Consider the following 24714-nt stretch of genomic DNA (forward strand, 5'->3'; position numbering starts at 1 on the left):
AGAGTGTTCCACCCACAGGTAAGGCCAATGACTATTAAATCATGGCCCGACCAGTAATGTCAATGACTCTTAAATCATGGCCCGCTAGCCAGGACCGTCCCAAGTCCCAGCCGCTTAGCTGACCCCACGTCAGCCTCGAGATGAACCCCAGGTACTCAAAGCATAATGAGCCCTGCCCACTCGCCAACCATGCCACCACTAGGCATTACCGTAACTGAGCCTCGTCTGGTAAGTTTACCCTGCACTAACCCTCAACCAGTCACCACTAACAGGACTATTTAATCCCGTAAACTAGCCCCGAACCTCCAGACCTGCAGAAAACTTCCAAACATGAGCTGAAGGACTGGTGACACATGTATAAGTATCTTTAACCTAAAAAACAGGCATCGCATCGGCCCGGCCGCTCACCTACCTCATTGTCAGTTGCGAGATGGGCCCCAGGTACCCAAAGCACAATGAGCCCTGCTCACACGAGCCATCTGAAACCTTCCTGGCTTCAGCCAGGACCACCGTCCTGGTGGAATGAGCGTACATTGTCTCTTCTCTGAAGCGGCCGTGGCCCGATACCAGGTTCAACCAAACTAGGGTAGAATTGGCTCCCACCCACAAAGGCGGTGCCCCTCCCCTTATTGCTTCCACGCTGAGAGACAAAACAGCACCAGGACCACTAAGGAGGCCCTCCCCCTCAGCAATATGCCAAGCAGAGGGGAGGGGACTGCAGTTTGGATCGCATGCATCCCGTGCCTAACATCAAAATTTGTAAACATAATTATGCCCCTTTACAAAGCATTAGTGAGACCACACCTTGAATATGGAGTACAATTTTGGGCACCACTCCTTAGAAAATACATTATGGAACTAGAGAGACTGCAGAGAAGGGTCACCAAATTAACAAAGGGGATGGACAATCTTAATTAATGAAGAGAGGCTAGCTAAATTAGATTTATTTACATTAGAAAAGAGACGTCTAAGAGGGGATATGATAACTTTACAAATATATTCGGGGAGCTTTCAAAAAAGAACTATTAATCCCAAGGGCAGTACAAAGGACTCAGGGGCATCCCTTAATGTTGGAGGATAGGAGATTTCGCCAGCAACAAAGGAAAGGGTTCTTTACAATAAGGGCAGTTAAAATGCGGAATTCATTACCCATGGAGCCTGTGATGGCAAATACAATAGATTTGTTCAAAAAAATGTTGGACATCTTTTTTGAAAGGAAAAGTATACAGGGATATACCAAATAAGTAAACATGGGAAGAATGTTGATCCAGGGAATAATCCGATTGCCAATTCTTGGAGTCAGGAAGGAATTATATTTTCCCCCTTATGAGATATCATTGGATGATAGGACACTGGGGTTTTTTGTTTGTCTTCCTCTGGATCAATAAGGAAGAATAGATATAGAATAAAGTATCTGTTTAAATTTTAGCATAGGTTAAACTTGATGGACGTATATGTCTTTTTTCAACCTCATCTATTATTTAACTATGACACCCCCGTGTGTCCACAAGAGGACATCTATCTCAACAGCAATGGCTCTTAAACAAAGGCGCTTTACTTTATCTCTGCCGCCTTTGGCGGGTTACAGCAGGGTTCTGCTATATCCAAATGTTACCTCACCAGGAACATGGATTAGAGATCCCAATTTATCCTCCCTGTGTCTGAACATGGCCTGCCCTAGATGCTTACCCCAACCTATTTGGCCAACTAAGAGGCTACCCAGGGCTTAACCCTCCCTTAATTGCCTTGGAGCTATTTCAAGGGGAAGGAGGGGGAACCGCAAGGGCAGCAGAAGGCCTAATGACCAAGGCTCTCCCCCACCAGGTCTTAGCCACGATCTACTCCTTCCACGTGGCTCGCTGATGCTACACGCTCCGCCCCCTCGATACCCAGCCTTGCTGAAGGCCTAGCATGCCACTCCAGCTGCCCACGTGGCAGCCAGCTATTGACCCTAGTGTGGCCTCAGCCTGCATCAAGCAGAATAGTCCTGCACACAGAGGATAGGAACGACACCAGACATCCTGCAAATCAGAAGAAGGGTCTGCGCCCATATGCCCCAGCGGCCTCCTTACACCCCTTGCTGTGCCGGCCGGTGGCTGTGGTAGGCCTAACGCACTCCGCACCTGCGGCCCCCAAAGCCGCTGTCGATCCAGACGACAGCCCCTGAACCCGGCACTGCAGCAACCTTCAACCAGGGACTGCCCTCCGCATGCAGCTGCCAACGACCAGGATGAGCAAACAACTCCGGCATCGGAAAAACAAAGTGAGGGGCGTCAAATGATCTCCCACCCCTCACTGCCTCCCTATATCCCCTTCCAGAGCGTCACCAGTGATCAAGAGGGGAAAGTGGGGGGCGGGGGAGGGGGGGGGGAGAGAAAGAGAGAGCATGGACCCGCATTTCACACAGGGCTCAGTGCTTTGTTTTCAGAGATCTTTACAGGAGAATAGTACAGGCATACCCCGCATTAACGTACGCAATGGGACCGGAGCATGTATGTAAAGCGAAAATGTACTTAAAGTGAAGCACTCCCTTTTTCCCACTTATCGATGCATGCACTGTACTGCAATTGTTATACACGTGCATAACTGATGTAAATAACGCATGTGTAACAGGCTCTATAGTCTCCCTGCTTGCGCACAGCTTCGGTACAGGTAGGGAGCCGGTATTGCTGTTCAGGACGTGCTGACAGGCGCATGTGTGAGCTGCCATTTGCCTATTGAGCGATATGTACTTACTCACGAGTGTACTTAAAGTGAGTGTCCTTAAACCGGGGTATGCCTGTATAAATAAAGTGCAAGTGCAAGTTAACATTGGTGTCCCTGCCCTTGATAAACAGACAGCACATTTGCACAAATTATGTGAGTCTGTACTTCGCATCACAAATGGCCTTTTTTTGGGGCAAAAAGTGGCACAAGTATGCTCATTTTAACCTGCCCTTGTGTGCAGCTATGCACTAACTCAGGGGTGCGCAAACTTCCTGTGCTGTGCCCCTGCCTGCTCTTGTGCTCGATGGCGCCTCCACTTACCTTTAATGAAGTGTCAAATGATGCTGCAGGGTCATGTCACGTCACGTGACCTGCAGCGTCATTTGACGCCACGTCTCCATGGTAATGGGCGGCATTTGACGCCGCGTTGCCATGGAGACGTGTGGACAAGAAGCGCGGGGCCTCTGTAACCGCCGCGCCCCCCAATAAAGTCTTGCGCCCCCCACTTTGCGCACAACTGCACTAACTAACCATTAATTTATCAATCTGCGCAATCAGCATGCAAATGTTTCTTTTTTTAAATTCTTTTGGCCACATTGAATAGGTCTGCGCTAGGCGTAAAGTGCAACAAAATCAACTGCCAAGTTGAACCTGGTATAAACCCTAAAAAGCCTGTTTGTATTCTAAGTGCAGAATTACGTTGCTACAGTATTTATCAACCAAAAATGTATGTGATGCAGCACAAATGTTTCACTACTGTATGTAGGTTAGCAAAATATAAATATATTCTCAGTGTGGCTGTTCCAACTAATATTACAGTAATTATGTATATTTATTAATACTAATTATAAATATTTTTAAAAAAAACACAGAGAATTTTTTATTTAAATTGTATCAATTAGGCACACAACAAAAATAAACCAGTATGATTTTAGTGCACAAGTCCCTGTGTCATTTTAGTCTGCTGGAACCATAAACCTTTTCACAAGGGGAATCATATTACAGCAACATATGTGAGACTGAGGAAAGAAACCTTGTTACACTACAGGAAGTCAAGAGAAGAGGCGGGGGAGCTGAAATCTGTGTGTGTGTGTGTGTTTTAAGAATAAACCATTTACCATACCGTTCAGTGGCGTCATGTCACGTCGTTTACTTTAACTAAAACAAACCAGAGTTCAATTGGTTACTAATTTATCACAAAGAAAGCAGCAGCAGCAGCAGCACAGGCATCAGTGTCAGACATACAGGGAGTTGGAAGGTGCAGATCTGAGCTTTGGCTGCACTGTTTGTGATCTCTGAAACACAAGCAAGACTCTTCTCCCATGGCATCTGCTGCATATTACCTGGGGTTTGACTTCAGCACTCAGCAGGTATGCCTAGTAGACACTTCTCTCCCTCATTCTTCATACTGTACTGAACACAAAGGAGGAGGTTTGACATTCCAGAAAGGTAGAGAACATGCTGTTTGCATCTGTCTTATATCACATGCAGATCTTTATGCCAAGTATTGGTGGAGATTTGTGATCCTAAGGGCAAAAAAGTGACAGACAAAGATACAGAATGTGATACAGTACATGCCTTTGTAGCATGTGTCCCTATAACTCATCTAACAGCTCCCCAAAAGCATGGAGTAAAAGATGTGAGCAATACTGTACTGTAACTTAATGCAGGGTGAAAATACCTCTCTAAGCATCAATTCTCATATCCATATGTGGTCCTCCTAAACGGTTCCTGTTGTTTTTTTCCATTGAAGCAGACTTTAGGAAATATTCTGGAAGCAAGACATCACTAGATTTGTCAAAGAAAAAAGCCAATTTGTGCAATTTCCCTGCAGCTGGGAAACTTTGATAGGTACAGAAGCTCTCCTGTGTTTGCACGTACAGTAACCTGCATGTTTTCAGAGGTTCCTGCTGTTCTGTCTGCAAACAGACCTTTGTTACTTGAAAGGTACCTTCTTGTGTGGCAGAAATAATTGCAATAAATTTAGAGAACTCAAACAATATAACAAAAAAAATGATTTGCACTTTTTAAACGTTATTCTACCATTATAAATGAATGCATGGAATAACGTTGCCAATTGAGAGCACATCACTACCCAAAATCCTTGTCTGAAGCCTATCAACAGTATGTTGTGATAACACGGTGAGTGAAGCAGGCTTGGGGATATGCACAATACGCATGAACACATTCATGAGTATATACAGATGTTGCCAACATTATAACAACACCAGTTTACCTATTAACAAAGCTTAACACAATACATCCATACCTTCACCCCTTCCCCCCAAGAAAGTGCAAATATAAACTGTGTTTTAATTCAGTAGCGACAACGTGGGAAGAAGGTTTTAATCTAATTTATATATATAGAAGACTGAAATAATGTTTGTGTGTGTATTTGTGCCCCCTGTCATTGGCCGGCGGCCGGCCACAGCTCATTGGCCTGCGGGGTGGGCTGAGGGCACAGCAGGGCGTACCCCCTCACACCGCGTGTGCCTCTTGGCCTCACTTCGACTTGGCAGCTCACTTGTCAGGACCACACAGTGACTACTTTGCTACTCCTCTCACAAAGCTACTTCACCGCCGCTGATCTCACACTTCCACCCGCTCCCTCACTCTCTCCCCCCCCCCCCCAACGGTCCCCGGCACCGCTACCCACGTCCGCCTCACCTCTCTCCCCCCTTCCGGTCACACCACTAGCAACGCTCCCCGGTGCCGCCGGCACCGCTACCCAAGCTCCTCGGCAGCGCCGCCGCCACCAGTGCACACTGCCTCACTTCTCTCTCCCCCGCAGGGCACCGCCACCACCCGCCGGGAACCAGCCCCGCCCCCACAGCACGCTTCCCCTGTGCGCCCCCGCCACCCCCCACGGGTGCCAGAGCTGTGCGAGGGGGGGGGGTGCCGGAGCTGTGAGGGGGGGGGGCAAGCTGTGCAGGGGGGAGGGAACTGAGCTGACAACGGGGAGGGCGCCTTCATGTCAAAAGGGGGGGAACAGATTCATGTGAACGGGGGAGAAAGAGAAAGGGGGGAGAAAGGTGGGGGAGAGAGAGAGGAGAATGGGGAGAGAGAGGGCGGAGCGGAGAGAGTGGGGAGAGCCAAGAGAGAGAAGGGGGAGCCGAGAGAGAGAGAGAGAGGGGAGCCGAGAGAGAGAGGGGAGTCGAGAGAAAGGGGGAGCGGAGAAAGAGACAGGGGTAGCAGAGAAAGAGACAGGGGGAGCAGAGAAAAAGACGGGGAGCGGGAAAATTAAATTCCGGGCAACGCCGGGTAGATCAGCTAGTACTTTCTATTTATGGTTGTTGGTACAATCATGAGTCAATTTGCTAATTAACGTATAATAATAAAAAGCTCTCTGTGCTAGTCAGCCCATGGCTTTTATGTTTCATGAGGCTCCAGTTAGTTCCTTAGGAGCAAAGGATTCCTCCACCCCATTATGGCAACTTCATACCCCGTCCTGCTTTGCATGTACAGTATCTTCTCTGTTGATTGTGCTTAAAAACATAACACAAAAATAAAACTTTAGATGTCAATTACTGAGGGTCTTTCATAAGTTCCAGGTGCCCATTAGCTTCCCTCCTCCTTAGTAATTACACACCCACTCCTGCAATGTGACCTGTCAACAAAGAAGACCTTGGAGCAGAAGAGAAGCATTTAAGAGGCACTCCGGTGGACACATTTTTGTGTACTTACCTTGGAAGGGGGTGCCGATAGCAGCCCAGTCGGGGCTAGTCTGGGCTATCGAAATGGTGACGTTCAATGTCCCGCGCCATGTGAGCCAATAGGAAGTTGTGACATCATCCCTTGCGGCTTCCTATTGGCCCAAGTGACGCGGATCATTTATATTGCGCAGAGATACTGGCACCTCTTCGGAGGTAAGTATCTCAGGAAGCAGGAGGTCTTTGGAGCTGAAATGAACACGGTGCAACTCCAGAGACCACTGCTTAAAAAAAAATAATATATATACAGTTAGGTCCGGAAATAATTGGACACTGATACAAGTTTTGTTATTTCGGCTGGGTACCAAAATAAATTCAAGTTACAGTTAAATAATGAATATGGGCTTAAAGTGCAGTCTATCAGCTTTGATTAATTTGAGGGTATTCACATCCAAATTGGAGGAAGGGTTTAGGAATTACATCTCTTTAATATGTAGCCTCTTCTTTTTCAAGGGACCAAACGTAATTGGACAATTGACTCAAAAGCTGTTTCATGGACAGGTGTGGGCTATTCCTTTGTTATTTCATCATCAATTAAGCAGGTAAAAGGTCTGAAGTTGATTCCAGGTGTGGCATTCGCATTTGGAAGCTGTTGCTGTGAACCCACAACATGCGGTCAAAGGAGCTCTCAATGCAAGTGAAACAGGGCACCCTTAGACTGAAAAAAAAAAAAAAAAGAAAATCCATCAGAGAGATAGCAGGAACATTAGGAGTGGCCAAATCAACAGTTTGGTACATTCTGTGAAAAAAAGAACGCACTGGTGAGCTCTGCAACACAAAAATGCCTGGACGTCCACAGAAGACAGCAGTGGTGGATGATCGTAGGATCCTTTCCATGGTAAAGAAAACCCCCTTCACAACATCCAGCCAAATGAAGAACACTCTCCAGGAGGTAGGCATATCATTATCCAAGTCTACCATAAAGAGAAGACTTCACGAGAGAAAATACAGAGGGTTCACCACAAGGTGCAAACCTTTCATAACCCTCAAGAATAGAGGGTTAGATTAGACTTCGCCAAACAATATCTAAAAAAGCCAGCCCTGTTCTGGAACAGCATTCTTTGGACAGATGAAACTAAGATCAACCTGTACCAGAATGATGGGAAGAAAAAAGTATGGAGAAGGCTTGGAACAGCTCATGATCCGAAGCATACCACATCATCTGTAAAACACGGTGGAGGCAGTGTGATGGCATGGGCATGCATGGCTTACAATGGCACTGGGTCACTAGTGTTTATTGATGATGTGACAGAAGACAGAAGCAGCCGGATGTATTCTGAAGTGTATAGGGATATATTGTCTGCTCAGATTCAGCCAAATTCAGCAAAGTTGATTGGACGGCGCTTCACTTTACTGATGGACAATGACCCAAAACATACTGCGAAAGCAACCCAGGAGTTTTTTAAGGCAAAGAAGTGTAATATTCTGCAATGGCCGAGTCAATCACCTGATCTCAACCCGATCAAGCATGCATTTCAATTGCTGAAGACAACACTTAAGGCAGAAAGACCCACGAACAAACAACAACTGAAGACAGCTGCAGTAAAGGCCTGGCAAAGCATCACAAAGGAGGTACTGGCTCTTGTACAACCAACCTAACACTTAAGAGACCCACAAGGTCGAAAAAGTCTGTCTGTGAGTGGTTTTACTGGCTTTTCATCTCAACCCAGGCTATGTTTTTAAAGCTGTGTTTAAAGCAGCATGCCTTGGCTTAAGGGTTGTTCATGTAATGTGAGCTAGAGACAAAAGGTGGCACTGTGTGCACATGTGCATGTCATTTCCCAGAATCCCTTGCTGCAGTAGAAGTGCTGTGTGCTGGGTGATAATGGTGAAAGATGGGGTATCAGACCTGTCTAAGACATGCAAATGAGCAAACAGTATTTTTTCCTTTGCTATCTGTATATAGGTATGTATATATACAAAATAGTTTCCCCAGCAGTGCTTCTTTTAAAGGGGAAAACCTTCAGTGCTGAGCGGGAGCGCGCCTCAGCGCGCTTCCGCCAGCAAGCACGTAACATGGCCGAGGCCTAACAGACTGTCTGGGCATGGACGATTAACACTGCTTTAATCTTTCCGGGTTGCAAAATGCCAATGCTTTCGGATGCCGCAGATTTCAGCCTGTCGGTCCGTGGCAAGGAGGCAGTAAATGACGCTGCATCTGTAGTCCATAAATCTTGGCTCTTGAGTTTACTGAGGACCATCCAGTGGGGCCAATCCGATTATGCTCTAAAGCTACTACTCTGAGAACTCCCTCCGAGCACATGCTTACTCTTCCAGAATGAGAAGAATCTTGGCCCATTCCAGTGTTTTTTTCAGTTTATTCTCAAGAGTGCTGAGGACATTACCTTTGTTGCCTTTACTATGAGCTGTCACTATATGGGGCACGTTCCTTAACTTAAAACAATGAACAGGGACAGGACACTCTTAAAATACATATCTATACACAAACATATTTACAGGACTCACTGTGAGGCTCTCAGAACTTAGAGGGACCTGTTCTAGAACATTGGGAGGAGCTATATATACCCTTCTATCTCCCTATGGTGACATCACTGGTCTCAAGACATCCTACATACCATGATGGGGAGAGGCAATACCAGGGTGATCCCATCCAGTCAAACCCATTAAGGCCTTTAACCCCTTACATAATTTAGTAGTCACAGAGGCGGGCTACATATACAATAGTATATATGTATAACTTTGATTGGATATCAATCCTGAACATCATTAACCATTATTGTATTAATACTATATTGTTATTATTATGGCTGTTAATTGAATTATGTTATAATTGAGCTATATATGTTTAATTTATACAATAAGTGCTATGCAGATTAAAGGAGCAATCCATGCAATATCCTGCATGTTTTTTTTAAATACATCACTTCTGTAGTAATAGGTACTACTTACTACCTTTTTTTTATTCAACAATGCCATTTTTTAGGAGTTTGAATATACTGTGCATCCTTTGATTTCTATAGCAGGTTTTAGCAAACCTCCCCAGCACTGCTAGATCTTTGTAACACTTTCCTGTTTGTGGTAATTTGTTGCCAATATTCCCAGCAGTTTGAGCTGCAAACTGTAACAATAGGTAATGTTACAATAGTAATATAAAAATACATTGTAGCTGCTGAGTTACACTGACTGAAGGATTGATGGAAACTGAAAGGCGGACATTTAGTGAACCCTGGAAGCAGGATTTTGCTGATCGATCTCAGGACAACTAATCTATCGGCAGGTTAGGTAATGCGTTTTCAATAAAGGTAATCAAAGGCTGCAATCATAAAAAAAATGTAAATCTCTTTTTGTTTTAAAGTGCCGCTTGGATTCCCTCTTTAATAGTATGCAAGATGTAAAATAAAATTGTATATAGACCCATCACGATCATTGCAACCCTTTTAACTTCATGAAGCCTGAAGAATGCAATTTTCTTGAATATTTGAGGTGCGTGAATAAGGCTTTAGGGCTAGATCTACTAAACAATGTTAAATCAAGGCTAATAATGTGACATACTGTAACTTAAACCAGGAATGTAACACTATATTCAGCATGGTAAGTATTTGCAATAATAACAGCCATAATTGAGTTTATTAGCCTGGACTTAACGTCATGTTGTTTCAGGATAACACTGCATTATCTTCAAATAATGTGACGTTACTTAATCCCTGGAATTACTCCCAGTCCATCTCCCATATTGCTCCTCAAACACTTTTTCAGTGTCTGGTTTGAAGTAACTCCATCGTAGATATAACTTAAATAACAGAATTTACCGGTGTTTACTTTAACTGAGTTTAGGGAGAAGGAGCGGCTGTCACACTTACCTCTACTCCGCACGGAGACCGACCCGGGGATGCAACACAGGGCAGAGTCATGCGCCCACGCACTGCCAGGGCAGTGCAGGCACAGCAGCGTGATGTCGGCGCTCCGCGATGCGCATCGCGCACGCGCGCGGGTTGCTCGGCAACCGGGAGGCAGGAGAACTTGAAGGAGCTGCTGGAGCCTCCCACAGGCGGAGACTTGGAGAATAGGCCGCATGACGTCGTCACGACGCGCATCGCGCACGCACGCGGGTTGCTCGGCAACCAGACCTATCATTAAGAAGACCTGATTCCAGGCTGTTTTGGATTAGTGTCTCACTGACACCATTGGTGGACCAGAGCACACCCCTGCAAAGTAATTGGATCCTTCCCACATATATACCTGCTTCTGTCTGTCTTTCATTGCTGAGCATAAACTCCTGTTTATGCATTGTGCTCACCGCTGCTGTCTAGTTTTGTCTTGAACTTTGTCTGTCCTGTTTGACCCTGCCTGTTCCTTGGATTTCTACACTCTCCAGCGCTTTGACCCCGGCTTCGTTCCTCGACTATTCTACCTTCTATTACCCTGGACCTTGGCTACGAAACTCTACCTACCCGGACTCTCCAACCCTGGAATACGGCAAGTACCCTGACTACCCTGACCTCTCCAACCCTACGACGCGGTACGACTTGGACTACGCATTCCGGACAGGACTGCGTGGTTGTGGGTCGGTGCCTATTCATCCCCACCTCAGCCCCGCGGTCTACCGTCCTGTTTGTGGTGAGCGCAGGGTGACAATATGCTCAGCCCAACAAACATGGACGCCGCTGAGGTGGCCCGACGCCTAGACACCCATGAGGAATGCTTCCGACAACTTACCGGATCATTTACACTGAAGGAACAACTAGTTTCCCAACTTAAACAAGACGTTGATACCCTGACGGAACAAGTTAGACGTCTAACAGTATCTGCCACCAACACCGCCCCACTCGCAGCCACTCCTGCTCCCATCACACCTACCTCTGAGCCACGACTACCTGCGCCCAACCGATATGCAGGGGATCCCAACGGTTGTCGGGGTTCCTGAACCAGTGCTTCATACAGTTTGAGCTACTGCCCTCTCAATTCCCGTCTTCACGAATAAAGGTCGCATACATAATCTCCTTGCTGACTGACGCCGCTATGGCATGGGCATCTCCTATCTGGGAGCAACGCCCAGATTTGACCTCTGACCTCACTCTCTTCATCACCGAATTCAGAAGGGTGTTTGACACCCCAGGGCGTAAGGTTACGGCTGCATCTACTCTGCTTAATATTTCTCAGGGAGACCGTACTGTGGCTCGTTATGCCCTGGACTTCCGGACGGTGGCTTCCGAGACCGGCTGGAACGATGTGGCCCTATCTGCAGTCTTCTGGCAGGGTCTGTCCGAACGGTTGAAGGACGAACTAGCAGCTCTGGATCGTCCCGCTGGACTTGAGGATCTGATAAACCTGTGCATCCGGATGGATCAGCGCCTCCAAGAGAGAAGGATGGAAAAAAACAAACACCCCCGAGGTATACAATCATCTTCCTTTTCCACCATAGGTCCTCTACTCTCCACAACTCCCGTCCTAGATGAACCCATGCAACTGGGAGGGACTAGTCTTTCGCCTATCGAGAGGCAACGGAGAAGACGAGCAGGACTGTGCCTCTACTGTGGCAATAATGGCCACCTGGTATTCAACTGTCTGCTGAAGCCGGGAAACGCCAAAGCCCAGTGAGTATAAGGAGGATCACGCTGGGTACTGCAACTTTTCCCCCTCCTCAACCCTCTACAAGGATTTATCTACCTATCTCCATATCTGGTGAGACCTTCACAATACAGACACGGGCCTTTCTGGATTCGGGGTCAGGGGGAAACTTCGTGGACCAAGAGTTCGCTATCAAGAATAAAATACCGTTGGTACCCAAAGATCGACCGGTAGGTCTTGAAGCCATTGACGGACGACCCTTGCAGCCCGCGATCATTTCCTTACAAACTACGCCCCTTAAGATGACTAGCGACTTCCACTCCGAGACCATAACATTGGATGTCATTCACACCCCCTCCTCGGACATCATTCTGGGACTTCCGTGGTTCCGGATCCACAATCCAGTCATTGACTGGACAGAGGCCACGCCACTTCGTTGGAGTTCTTTTTGCTTGGAGCATTGCATGTCTGCTCCTAAGGCAGTGGCAGGACTGGAGGTCACGGATCCTAACAGGGTACAGCTGCCGGGAATATACGAGGATTTTCGCGATGTCTTTGACAAACGCCAAGCAGAAGTACTCCCGCCACATCGGACGTACGACTGTCCTATCGATCTTCTACCCGGGGCCATTCCCCCCAGAGGAGGGTCATACCCACTATCTATTCCTGAGACCCAGGCGATGAGAACATATATTCAGGAGAATCTCCAGAGGGGGTTCATTAAGAAATCTTCATCACCTGCTGGGGCAGGATTTTTTTTCGTCAAAAAGAAGGACGGAACCCTCAGACCCTGCATTGACTATTGCGGTCTCAACAAACTCACCATAAAGAACCGCTACCCCCTTCCGTTGATAGCCGAATTATTCGACAAACTCCAAGGAGCCAGGATCTTCACCAAGCTGGACCTCAGAGGCGCCTATAATCTGGTTAGAATCAGACAAGGAGACAGCATTCAATACTCGCGACGGGCATTACGAGTACCTGGTCATGCCATTTGGATTGTGTAATGCTCCTGCTGTCTTCCAAGACTTTGTCAACGACATTTTCAGAGACCTTCTGGACCATCATGTTATAGTATACCTGGACGATATACTAATATTTTCCAGATCTATGCCTGAACATACTATGCATGTCAAACAAGTCTTGCAGCACTTAAGAGAGAACCACTTGTATGCTAAGCTCGAGAAATGCCATTTCCATCAAAGATCCACCTCCTTTCTCGGCTACATCATATCGGACACCGGCCTTGCTATGGACCCTACCAAGGTCAAGGCGGTACTCGAATGGCCCTGTCCCCTCTCCCTCAAGGCCATCCAAAGGTTCCTCGGCTTCGCCAACTATTACCGGAGGTTCATTCAGGGATTCTCATCGGTAGTAGCACCCATCACGGCACTCACGCAGAAGGGAGCTGATCCTACGAAGTGGACTGAGAAAGCTCTTCAGGCTTTCGAAAGGATAAAGACGGCATTCGACTCAGCACCCATCTTAACTCATCCAGATCCTTCGTTACCTTTTTTTTTGGAGGTCGACGCCTCCGATGTAGGAGCAGGTGCTATACTTTCCCAGAGAAAGAATCCTCAAGCCCCACTTCATCCTTGTGCGTATTTTTCTAAAAAAAATTCCTCCGCCCAAAGGAATTACGATGTAGGTAACCGGGAGCTCCTCGCTATCAAACTGGCCTTAGAAGAGTGGAGGCACTTACTGGAAGGCACAGAGACGCCAGTCACGATACTTACTGACCATAAGAATCTACTGTACATTGAGGGAGCACGGCGACTAGGATCTCGCCAGGCAAGATGGTCCTTATTCTTTACTCGCTTTAACTTCCTCATTTCCTACATCCCTGGGTCTAAGAACCTTAAAGCCGACGCCTTGTCACGACAGTTCCTGGTAGAGGATAACAAGGTGGAACAACAGGAGACCATTCTCCCTTCCACTTGTATTTTGGCTGCAAATACTTTTAGTGCCTTAACGGACATTACCAAGGCTCAGAAAAACATCCCGGCAGGACTCAACGTTCCGGAGGATCGGTTGTTCACTCCCCGTAAATTCCAGAGGAGAGTCATGGAGTGGGGACATTCATCTAAGACTGCAGGCCATCCTGGTACCAAAAGAACTACTGAGTTCATCGAACGCAGATTCTGGTGGCCCTACATGCGGAGAGACATACAAGCTTTTGTAGCTACTTGCGCTACTTGTGCTCGAAGCAAGACGCCACACAACAGACCTGCGGGTCTCCTTCAACCACTACCCATCCCAGAACGTCCATGGACACATATATCGATGGACTTCATCGTTGAGTTGCCTAAATCTAGAGGCATGGACACCATACTTGTGGTGGTGGACAGATTTTCCAAACAGGCACACTTCATCCCTATGAAGGGTCTACCCACTGCACCAATGTTGTCCGAAGTTTTCATCAGGGAGATCTTCAGGTTACATGGGACCCCTCGGGTCATAGTGTCCGACAGAGGATCCCAGTTCATCTCCCGGTTCTGGAGGGCGTTTTGTAAAAGTCTGGACGTCACACTACACTTTTCGTCAGGCTATCACCCCCAGACCAATGGACAGACGGAACGCACCAATCAGTCTCTGGAACAGTTTTTGAGGTGCTTTATTGCTGACACTCAGGACGACTGGGCGGAACTTCTCCCGTGGGCAGAATTCTCCCATAATAATCTTCGGAACGAATCATCCCAACAGTCACCCTTTATGGTCAACTATGGCTTCCATCCGTCTGCACTTCCTTCCCTCATCTCCAAATCTGGAGTCCCGGCCGCAGAGGACAGGATTCGCCACTTACAAGACCTATGGCAGAGGATCCATCGGAACCTACAGCACGCTGGTATATTACACAAGAGACAAGCGGATCGTCACCGAAGAGAGGTCCCAGGGTACTCTGTAGGACAAAGGGTTTGGTTATCTACCAAAAACATTCGGCTAAAGGTAGCCTCACCCAAACTGGCACCACGTTTTATCGGCCCTTTCCGCATCACCAAAAGGATCAACCCAGTAGCCTATCGGCTTGAACTGCCTAGGAATATGAGGATTCCTTCTGTATTTCACTCATCCCTTCTCAAACCTTGTCTACAAGATTCATCCTCCTAAGGACAACCTAAACCTCCGCAAACCATACTGGTAGATGGCCAACAAGAATACGAGGTTCAGACCATTCTCAACTCCAGAATATCCAGAGGAGGATTGCAATATCTTGTACACTGGAGAGGCTATGGCCCAGAGGAGAGAGAGTGGATCCCTCATCATCAGGTACATGCCAACCGCCTCATCTATGCCTTCCACCGTAGGCATCCTGAGAAACCATCTCTGGGTCGCCCGGAGGTCTCCCCTCAAGGGGGGGATACTGTCACACTTACCTCTACTCCGCACGGAGACCGACCCGGGGATGCCACACAGGGCAGAGTCATGCGCCCACGCACTGCCAGGGCAGTGCAGGCACAGCAGCGTGATGTCGGCGCTCCGCGACGCGCATCGCGCACGCGCGCGGGTTGCTCGGCAACCGGGAGGCAGGAGAACTTGAAGGAGCTGCTGGAGCCTCCCACAGGCGGAGACTTGGAGAATAGGCCGCATGACGTCATCACGTCGCGACGCGCATCGCGCACGCACGCGGGTTGCTCGGCAACCAGACCTATCATTAAGAAGACCTGATTCCAGGCTGTTTTGGATTAGTGTCTCACTGACACCATTGGTGGACCAGAGCACACCCCTGCAAAGTAATTGGATCCTTCCCACATATATACCTGCTTCTGTCTGTCTTTCATTGCTGAGCATAAACTCCTGTTTATGCATTGTGCTCACCGCTGCTGTCTAGTTTTGTCTTGAACTTTGTCTGTCCTGTTTGACCCTGCCTGTTCCTTGGATTTCTACACTCTCCAGCGCTTTGACCCCGGCTTCGTTCCTCGACTATTCTACCTTCTATTACCCTGGACCTTGGCTACGAAACTCTACCTACCCGGACTCTCCAACCCTGGAATACGGCAAGTACCCTGACTACCCTGACCTCTCCAACCCTACGACGCGGTACGACTTGGACTACGCATTCCGGACAGGACTGCGTGGTTGTGGGTCGGTGCCTATTCATCCCCACCTCAGCCCCGCGGTCTTCCGTCCTGTTTTTGGTGAGCGCAGCGTGACAGCGGCTCAGTGAGTTTGAAGCAGGGGAACCTCGTGGTTCAATTCTCGGTGTCGGCTCCTTGTGACCTTGGGCAAGTCACTTTATTGCCCTGTGCCTCAGGCACCAAAATCATAGATTGTAAACTCTACGGGGCAGGGACCGGTGCCTGCAAAATGTCACTGTAAAGCGCTACGTAAAACCAGCAGCAAGAACATGCTATTATTAACAGGAACATGCTATTATTATTATTATTATTATTATTAGCTTAGTAAATATGGGATGAATATCATTTAAGTTGTAATGAGCTTATTCACACGTTACAAACAGTGCCATGCTTTTTATGGGAGTAAATCAGGGATTTTGCAACGTTATTTGCTTTATTCAATACTGCGCTATGATTAATGGAGGTTTATCATAGGCTAGCTAATCTATATCTATATAATCAAAAATCTTGTTTGAGAGTGTCTGGAGACCATTTGCTTGGTCCGTCGGAACGGCTCTCATTGGCCGGTGTGTCTGCCCCCCCCCCCTGTGTCCCGCCCCCCCACGGCTCTCATTGGCCAGTGTCTGCCCCCCCCTGTGTCCCGCCCCCCCACGGCTCTCATTGGCCCCCCAGAAAACGCTCTCTCCTGCTATCTCCTCCCACAGGCCGCTCCCTTCCCCGGCACTCACATCCTCCCGACTCTTACACTTCCCTGGCGCTCTACCTCACACACACCGCTCCCTTCCCACGACTTTCACCCTCCCCGACTCTCACCCTTCCCCAGCGCTCCCCCCCCTCTCCTACACAGAGCACGCTCTCTGCGGCTCTCCCCTCTCATAGGCCGCTCCCCAGCCCCGAGAGCGCTCCTCCGGCTCTCTCCGCCTCTCCCGTGCAAGGCACAGCACCTCACCGGAGCGTCTCAGCCTCGCCTGGCCACTCTCTTCTTCTCCCTCTCCCTCCTGTCTCCCGCTGAGTCCCCCTGCCCCTGGGTATCAACCCCACCCTCGCACCACCGCCCGGCCACTCTCTTCTCCCTCTCCCTCCTGTCTCCTGCTGAGTCCCCCTGCCCCCGGGTATCACCCCCACCGGATATTGCTCCCCCTGCCCACGGGTGTCAATTCCCCCCCCCCACTGCCCCCTGTGTCGGTCCCCCCTCCCTTTCCCCGGTGCCCCCCTGTCACCTGCGTGTTCTGAGCCGTCCAGCGGCCTGGCGGTGCACGCACGTGTGGCTGCTCGCGCTTCTCGGGCGGCTCACTGTCCTCCCGACGCCGGCTGCACCGGCTCCCGGACGGAGGGGAAGCGCGGCGCGGCCCTCCTGCGCCAACTCCAGGCTCCTCCCCCCTCGCTCCCAACGAGGAGCTGAGGCAAAGCATGGCGTGGGCCTCCTGCCCCAGCCTGCAACTCTTGCCCCCCCCTGCCAACTTCCCGAACCCACCTCCTGCCCCAGCCAGATGCCACGGGGATATCAGTGCCAGGAGGGGAACCGTCTGCCGCCAGGAACCACCACCCGGTCAAGGTAAGTCACCCACTGTCACCCACCCACCATCTCCCACCAACCCACTGTCACCCAGTCAAAGTCAACCAACCACCCACCCACCCTGTCACTCACTCACCCACCCACCCTGTCACTCACTCACCCACCCACCCTGTCACTCACTCACCCACCCACCCTGTCACTCACCCACCCACCCTGTCACTCACTCACCCACCTGCCCACCCTGTCACTCACTCAACCCTGTCACTCACCCACCCACCCTGTCACCCACCCACCCACCCTGTCACCCACCCACCACCCTGTCACTCAATGTCACTCACTCACCCATCCACCCTGTCACTCACTCACCCACCCTGTCGATCACTCACCCACCTACCCTGTCGATCACTCACCCACCCACCCTGTCACTCACTCACCCATCCACCCTGTCACTCACTCACCCACCCACCCTGTCACTCACTCACCCACCCTGTCACTCACCCACCCACTCACCAACCCAGTCACTCACCCACCCACTCACCCACCCAGTCACTCACCCACCCAGTCACTCACCCACCCAGTCACTCACCCACCCAGTCACTCACTCACCCACCCAGCCAGTCACTCACCCACCCACTCACCCAGTCACTCACCCACCCACTCACCCAGTCACTCACCCAGTCACTCACCCCATCACTCACCCACCCACCCAGTCACTCACCCACCCACTCACCCAGTCACTCACCCACCCAGTCACCCACCCACTCACCCAGTCATTCACCCACCCACTCACCCAGTCACCCCCACTCACCCACCCACTCACCCCCACTCACCCACCCACCCACCCACCCACCCAGTCACTCACCCACTCACCCAGTCACTCACCCACCCAGTCAAAAGTCACCCACCCAGTCACCCACCCACCCAACTCAGTCACCCACTCAATCAACTCAGTCACCCACCCACCCACTCAATCAATCAACTCAGTCACCCACCCACTCAATCAATCAACTCAGTCACCCACCCACCCAATCAATCAACCCAGTCATCCCACCCACCCACCCAGTCACCCACCCAGTCAAGGTCACCCACCCACTCAATCAACTCAGTCACCCACTCAATCAACTCAGTCACCCACCCACTCAATTAACTCAGTCAAACTCAACCACCCATTCAATCAACTCAGTCACCCACCTTGCTGTCAAGGGGGGGGAAGCCCAACCCTGTCACTCGCCCCCCCAAAATTACATCCCGGGCAACGCCGGGTATATCAGCTAGTGTTATATAAAATAGGCTAACAGCTGAAGGGATAGATTCACCATGCTCTATCAGAACTATGAGCAGAATAGGGGGTCCTGATTTGCCTTCAATTTCTGGGGTTTTCTATACCACACAGAAGATACTGGGTCTGTAGGGTCTGTTTTTATTGTTAACAAATATAATAAACGTAGTCTCACTACTTTCATATGTCTCTCTTCAGTTAAAGGTTATCGCTGTTAATGAACACCTGCAAGTGGTTTATGAGGACAATGTTCACTTTGACAAAGATCTTCCGGAATTTGGGTAAGTCAGGCGTTTACGGTGCAATTCCGCTAAAAAGGAGTCCAAGTTCTCAGAAAATATTCGTCTCTCTCTTTTTGTCTTCTATATGCCATTTTTTTTTTCTTTAACATCTTTTCAACCATTCTCCTGGTCTATGACAAGATTCCGGGGGGCACCAATTCAGGATCTATGAAAGGCTTTCTTTGTGTGCGGTTTCTGTAACAGTGTGCTAGCCCCCCAATAAGCTTGTCATTAGGGGGTCTAGGTGGAAGGCGCAGGAGGGGATGCATGTATGAGCAGCGGGCAAGTCCGTGTGGTAATTGTAATATATTAAGCTGAGCAAAAATTATCCCGTTAATGCTAAAGGGGATTGTAGCACATTGCAAAGAAATGCATGGCAGGAGCACTGAATAAGCTACACCAGGCGTCCCTAAAGGGTTCCCTGCAATTTTCAGGTTATTTGAAAATTGTACTAAATACAGATGAATTTACAATGCATCTGATTTCAGATGCGCTATTGGAGAGGGTTGGGGTTCCTTACAATGCATCTGATCTCAGACGCGCTATTAGAGAGGGTTGGGGTTCCTTACAATGCATCTGATCACAGACGCCCTATTAGACAGGGTTGGGGTTCCTTACAATGCATCTGATCTCAGACGCGCTATTAGAGAGGGTTGGGGTTCCTTACAATGCATCTGATCTCAGACGCGCTATTAGAGAGGGTTGGGGTTCCTTACAATGCATCTGATCACAGACGCCCTATTAGACAGGGTTGGGATTCCTTACAATGCATCTGATTTCAGATGCGCTATTGGAGAGGGTTGGGGTTCCTTACAATGCATCTGATCTCAGACGCGCTATTAGAGAGGGTTGGGGTTCCTTACAATGCATCTGATCACAGACGCCCTATTAGACAGGGTTGGGGTTCCTTACAATGCATCTGATCTCAGACGCGCTATTAGAGAGGGTTGGGGTTCCTTACAATGCATCTGATCTCAGACGCGCTATTAGAGAGGGTTGGGGTTCCTTACAATGCATCTGATCACAGACGCCCTATTAGACAGGGTTGGGATTCCTTACAATGCATCTGATTTCAGATGCGCTATTGGAGAGGGTTGGGGTTCCTTACAATGCATCTGATCTCAGACGCGCTATTAGAGAGGGTTGGGGTTCCTTACAATGCATCTGATCACAGACGCCCTATTAGACAGGGTTGGGGTTCCTTACAATGCATCTGATCTCAGACGCGCTATTAGAGAGGGTTGGGGTTCCTTACAATGCATCTGATCTCAGACGCGCTATTAGAGAGGGTTGGGGTTCCTTACAATGCATCTGATCACAGACGCCCTATTAGACAGGGTTGGGATTCCTTACAATGCATCTGATTTCAGATGCGCTATTGGAGAGGGTTGGGGTTCCTTACAATGCTTCTGATCTCAGACGCGCTATTAGAGAGGGTTGGGGTTCCTTACAATGCATCTGATCACAGACGCCCTATTAGACAGGGTTGGGGTTCCTTACAATGCATCTGATCTCAGACGCGCTATTAGAGAGGGTTGGGGTTCCTTACAATGCATCTGATCTCAGACGCGCTATTAGAGAGGGTTGGGGTTCCTTACAATGCGTCTGATCACAGACACGCTATTAGACAGGGTTGGGGTTCCTTACAATGCACCTGATCTCAGACGCGCTATTAGAGAGGGTTGCTGTCTGCAGAATTTCACAATATAATTATAGGGTTCCTTACTCCAAAAAAGGTTGGAAACAACTGAGCTACAGTAAACACTCTGATGCAGATGTGTGTTGATGCAAAAAAGACAAAAATGTTAGCCAGATATAATAGATTTTTTGACACAGAGAAGGAAACACATTGATGTATGTATGTACATTCATTCAATACACTGTACAGTATGTGTGTTACTCTATGTAACTCCTGCTATTATTCTCTTCCCAAAACACAATTATAGGACACATACAGGTAGTCTTCGCTATCCAACGTTTCACTTTACAACGAATGGCATATCCAACGCTTTACAATGCCTCTCTATGGGCCGTTTTTCGACGCCGGAATGCGTTATCCGACGCTCACTGCCACTGATTAACATGGGACTCACTTTACAACGGTTTCACTATCCAACACTACTTCCAGAAAAGGATTCCGTTGGCAACCACGGTCTGCCTGTACTGTATTAGCTTGATATGGTCACACGTGTTCAGAATGCCTTTGGTAGTGTCAATTTGATTGCAAATAAAAATAGTTTTTGAGCTTAATACATAATTTTATTAACATTGTAAAGATGTTGATCTCCAATGACACAAATTAGTAAAAGTTGCAGGTTATGGACCAAAAATTGACATCCATTGGCAAACATTATGTCTTCAACGAGTGAGACAATTGCAGTATATTGAAATGGAAGCATAGACTTCAAAGCTGCCTCTTTGTTTGCAAGGGTTCATATTCATTCAGTTGCCATGATTTCAGTGAGGCAGGACTGAAATGGTTTGTACCTATTGTCTATTAAAACATGTTTGTGTTTTTGCAGGACACAAGGGGGTGTTTATGTCCAGAGCGACAAACTGACAGTGATTTCTCCGGTGTTAATGTGGATTAAGGTTAGAAAACCATTTAAAAATGTTTTTGACTCGCTTTGATTCTATATTTACCGCTGGTATGTCTTTATATTTGTTTGAATGATGTTATTCACATAATGAACAATCACTGAGCAGTTTGTAATTTCAGCCAAGTGAGAGGAAAATATGTCATTGTTATATCCAACACCACAGTACTGGTGATCGCACGAACTATAATGATTAAATTTTGCAATGCTCTGTTCTGCACATTCTCTACCATAGAGCAGCTTTGTCCCATTTCATAAAAATGTGGTTAATTTCCAACCCACTGAGCTGGATAACTGCGATTTTTATGTACAGATAGACTCAACTTCACTAAGCTCCAGTAGCCTATTTAATGCGATATTAACCTAGGACCTACGTCAACGCACATTATTATTAACAGGGTCTTCACTAAAGCAAATATTGTGACCGTAACCAGGTTTTACTCCTGTAAAAGATTGGTGTTATTTTTTAATGAATGTTATTGAATGAGTTCATTACAGCCTAAATGATATTCATCGTAGAGTCACTAAGATCTGTTATGGTTAACACAGGAAACCAATGTTACGTCATACCTAACTATCGAGTCTGGTGTTATTCACAGCCAGACTGGAAACGGATTTTTCTGGAGGTAGGGAGAGAAAAAAAAGATACCTGGGAGAATACTTGATATACTTGGGAAATAAATAAACAAATAAATATGTACAAAATATTCCTTTTTCTTTGCATATTTCCCAGGTATCGCTCTCAGGTATGGTCACATGTCTCTTTTGTCTCACCACATGGCATGTAGGTTAATCTGTTTATGGGCCCTTCTACTAAGTTGGTCTCTATCTCTTTTTCTCTCTCCAGTAGGCTGACCATATTTCCTTGAGACAGAACCGGGACATTGGGATGGCAAAAATGGGACTCCCAGCTTCCCCTGCCCTCCGCTCCCCCTGCCCTCCGCTCCCCCCCGCTCCCTCCGCCCTCAGCTCCCCCCACTCCCTCCGCCCTCAGCTCCCCCCGCTCCCAGCTCCCCCGCTCGCCCCGCTCCCAGCTCCCCCCGCTCCCAGCTCCCCCCGCTCCCAGCTCCCCCCGCTCCCAGCTCCCCCCGCTCCCAGTTCTCCCCGCTCTCAGATCCCTCCGCTCCCCCCGCTCCCCCTGCCCTCAGCTTCCCCCGCTCCCAGCTCCCCCGCACGCCACGCTCCCAACTCCCCCGCTCTCAGCTCCCATCACCCTCAGCTCCCCCCGCTCCCTCCGCCCTCAGCCCTCATCTCCCCCCACCCCCTCCGCCCTCCGCTCCCTCCGCCCTCAGCTCTTCCCACTCCCTCCGCCCTCAGCCCCCTCCGCCCTCATCTCCCCCCACCCCCTCCGCCCTCCGCTCCCTCCGCTCCCTCCGCCCTCAGCTCTCCCCACTCCCTCCGCCCTCAGCTCTCCCCGCTCCCTCCACTCCCAGCTCCCCCCGCTCCCAGCTCCCTCCGCCCTCAGCTCCCCCCGCTCCCTCCGCCCTCAGCTCCCCCCACTCCCTCCGCCCTCAGCTCCCCCCGCTCCCAGCTCCCCCGCTCACCCCGCTCCCAGCTCCCCCCGCTCTCAGCTCCCAGCACCCTCAGCTCCCCCCGCCCTCAGTCCCCTCTGCCCTCATCTCCCCCGACCCCCTTCGCCCTCCGCTCCCTCCGCCCTCAGCTCTCCCCGCTCCCTCCGCCCTCAGCTCTCCCCGCTCCCTCCGCCCTCAGCTCTCCCCGCTCCCTCCGCCCTCAGCTCCCCCCGCTCCCAGCTCCCCCCGCTCTCAGCTCCCTCCACCCTCAGCTCCCCCCGCTCCCTCCACCCTCAACTCCCCCCGCTTCCAGCTCCCCCCACTCCCAGCTCCCCCCCGTTCCCCCTACTCTCAGCTCCCCCGTACCCCCCCCCCCCACACATCATATACTGGGGGGTGGGCAGTAGACGAAAGAGAGGAGCAGCAATCCCTCCGATAATATACTTGTGGGGCTCCTATCTGATGGCGGCGGGCATCGTGCCACGAGGTGGCATTGTACTCATCAGACCCTGGAAGCCGGAACTTCTGGGTAACAGTAGAGAGCGTTACTGTCTGCGAAGGGAGGGCGCGCGGGTTACTCGACAGGAGCGAGGGAGGGAGCGCGCTAGTGCGTCCATGCGTTCGCGTTACAGTTTTGGAGCGCTCGGGGGAGGTGAAGGGGGGCCGATAACGGGACAAAATTAAATTTTATATAGAAAAGACGGGGCGGTCGGGAAATAGGGTAAAAACGGTACTGTCCCGTTCAAAACGGGACGTATGGTCAGCCTACTCTCTAGCAAAAGCCTTTTATCCCAGTCTGGCTGGGAGTACTGCGAAAGTTAGGTACGGCTTAGATAATGATATTTAGGCCCAAATTCACAAAAGGATGCTAAGCTTTAGCAATGCTTTACTCCCATTCATATCAATGGGAGTAAAGGTATGCTAAAGCTTAGTCCACGTTTGTGAATCTGGGCCTTAGTTGGGTACCACGTTGCTTTGAGTTATATTTTTTAGCATAAAGTTAAGATGTGGGTTAAAAAGAAGTTTACATTTAAAAACACACTGTAACTATTAGGGTTTGCCACAGTGTGCCTTGTTAAAGGATATATATGTGTATACTCCAAGCCCTGGCCTAGCATCCTAAAATTGGACCATGCATGTTACTGTAAATATCTATTTCTTATCTCATATGTTTAGCTGCAAGTTGATATTTTTTTATATGGCATTGACATGTAGCTGTTTCATAGTCTTTAAAGCTCACTATCGTCGGGTCAAGTAACATTTTTGACCTGAAAGTGCCTAGTGTTCCCCATAACAACGCTTATCCAGAGAGCATCGTTATAGGTAACTGCAGGGATTTCACCTAGTTAAGTCATACCTAAAGGTGGTGTTACTCCCATCCAGACACAGAAATATAAGAGAGAGTGAGAGCGTGTCCTATTAGTGAAAAGTACCCAGTGACTTACATTATATTACCTCCCCAAACACTCCTATATACAATAAATGGGGAGTTACCCGAGCACAAAACTA

General features: G+C 49.1%; 1 protein-coding gene across 1 annotated transcript in view; it reads left to right on the forward strand.

Moving 5' to 3' along the window:
- Positions 1-3799: 3799 nt before the first annotated feature.
- Positions 3800-24714, forward strand: part of XYLB (xylulokinase) — a 195360-nt gene continuing 174445 nt past the window's right edge. Inside the window, exons 1-3 of the mRNA XM_075589153.1 lie at positions 3800-4076; positions 19015-19097; positions 21620-21689. Coding sequence (XP_075445268.1) covers positions 4029-4076; positions 19015-19097; positions 21620-21689 — 201 coding nt within the window. The 5' untranslated portion in view covers positions 3800-4028. The remainder of the gene's footprint in view (positions 4077-19014; positions 19098-21619; positions 21690-24714) is intronic.

This window comes from Ascaphus truei, chromosome 2, assembly GCF_040206685.1.
Source record: "Ascaphus truei isolate aAscTru1 chromosome 2, aAscTru1.hap1, whole genome shotgun sequence".
Classification (NCBI taxonomy): Eukaryota; Metazoa; Chordata; class Amphibia; order Anura; family Ascaphidae; genus Ascaphus; species Ascaphus truei.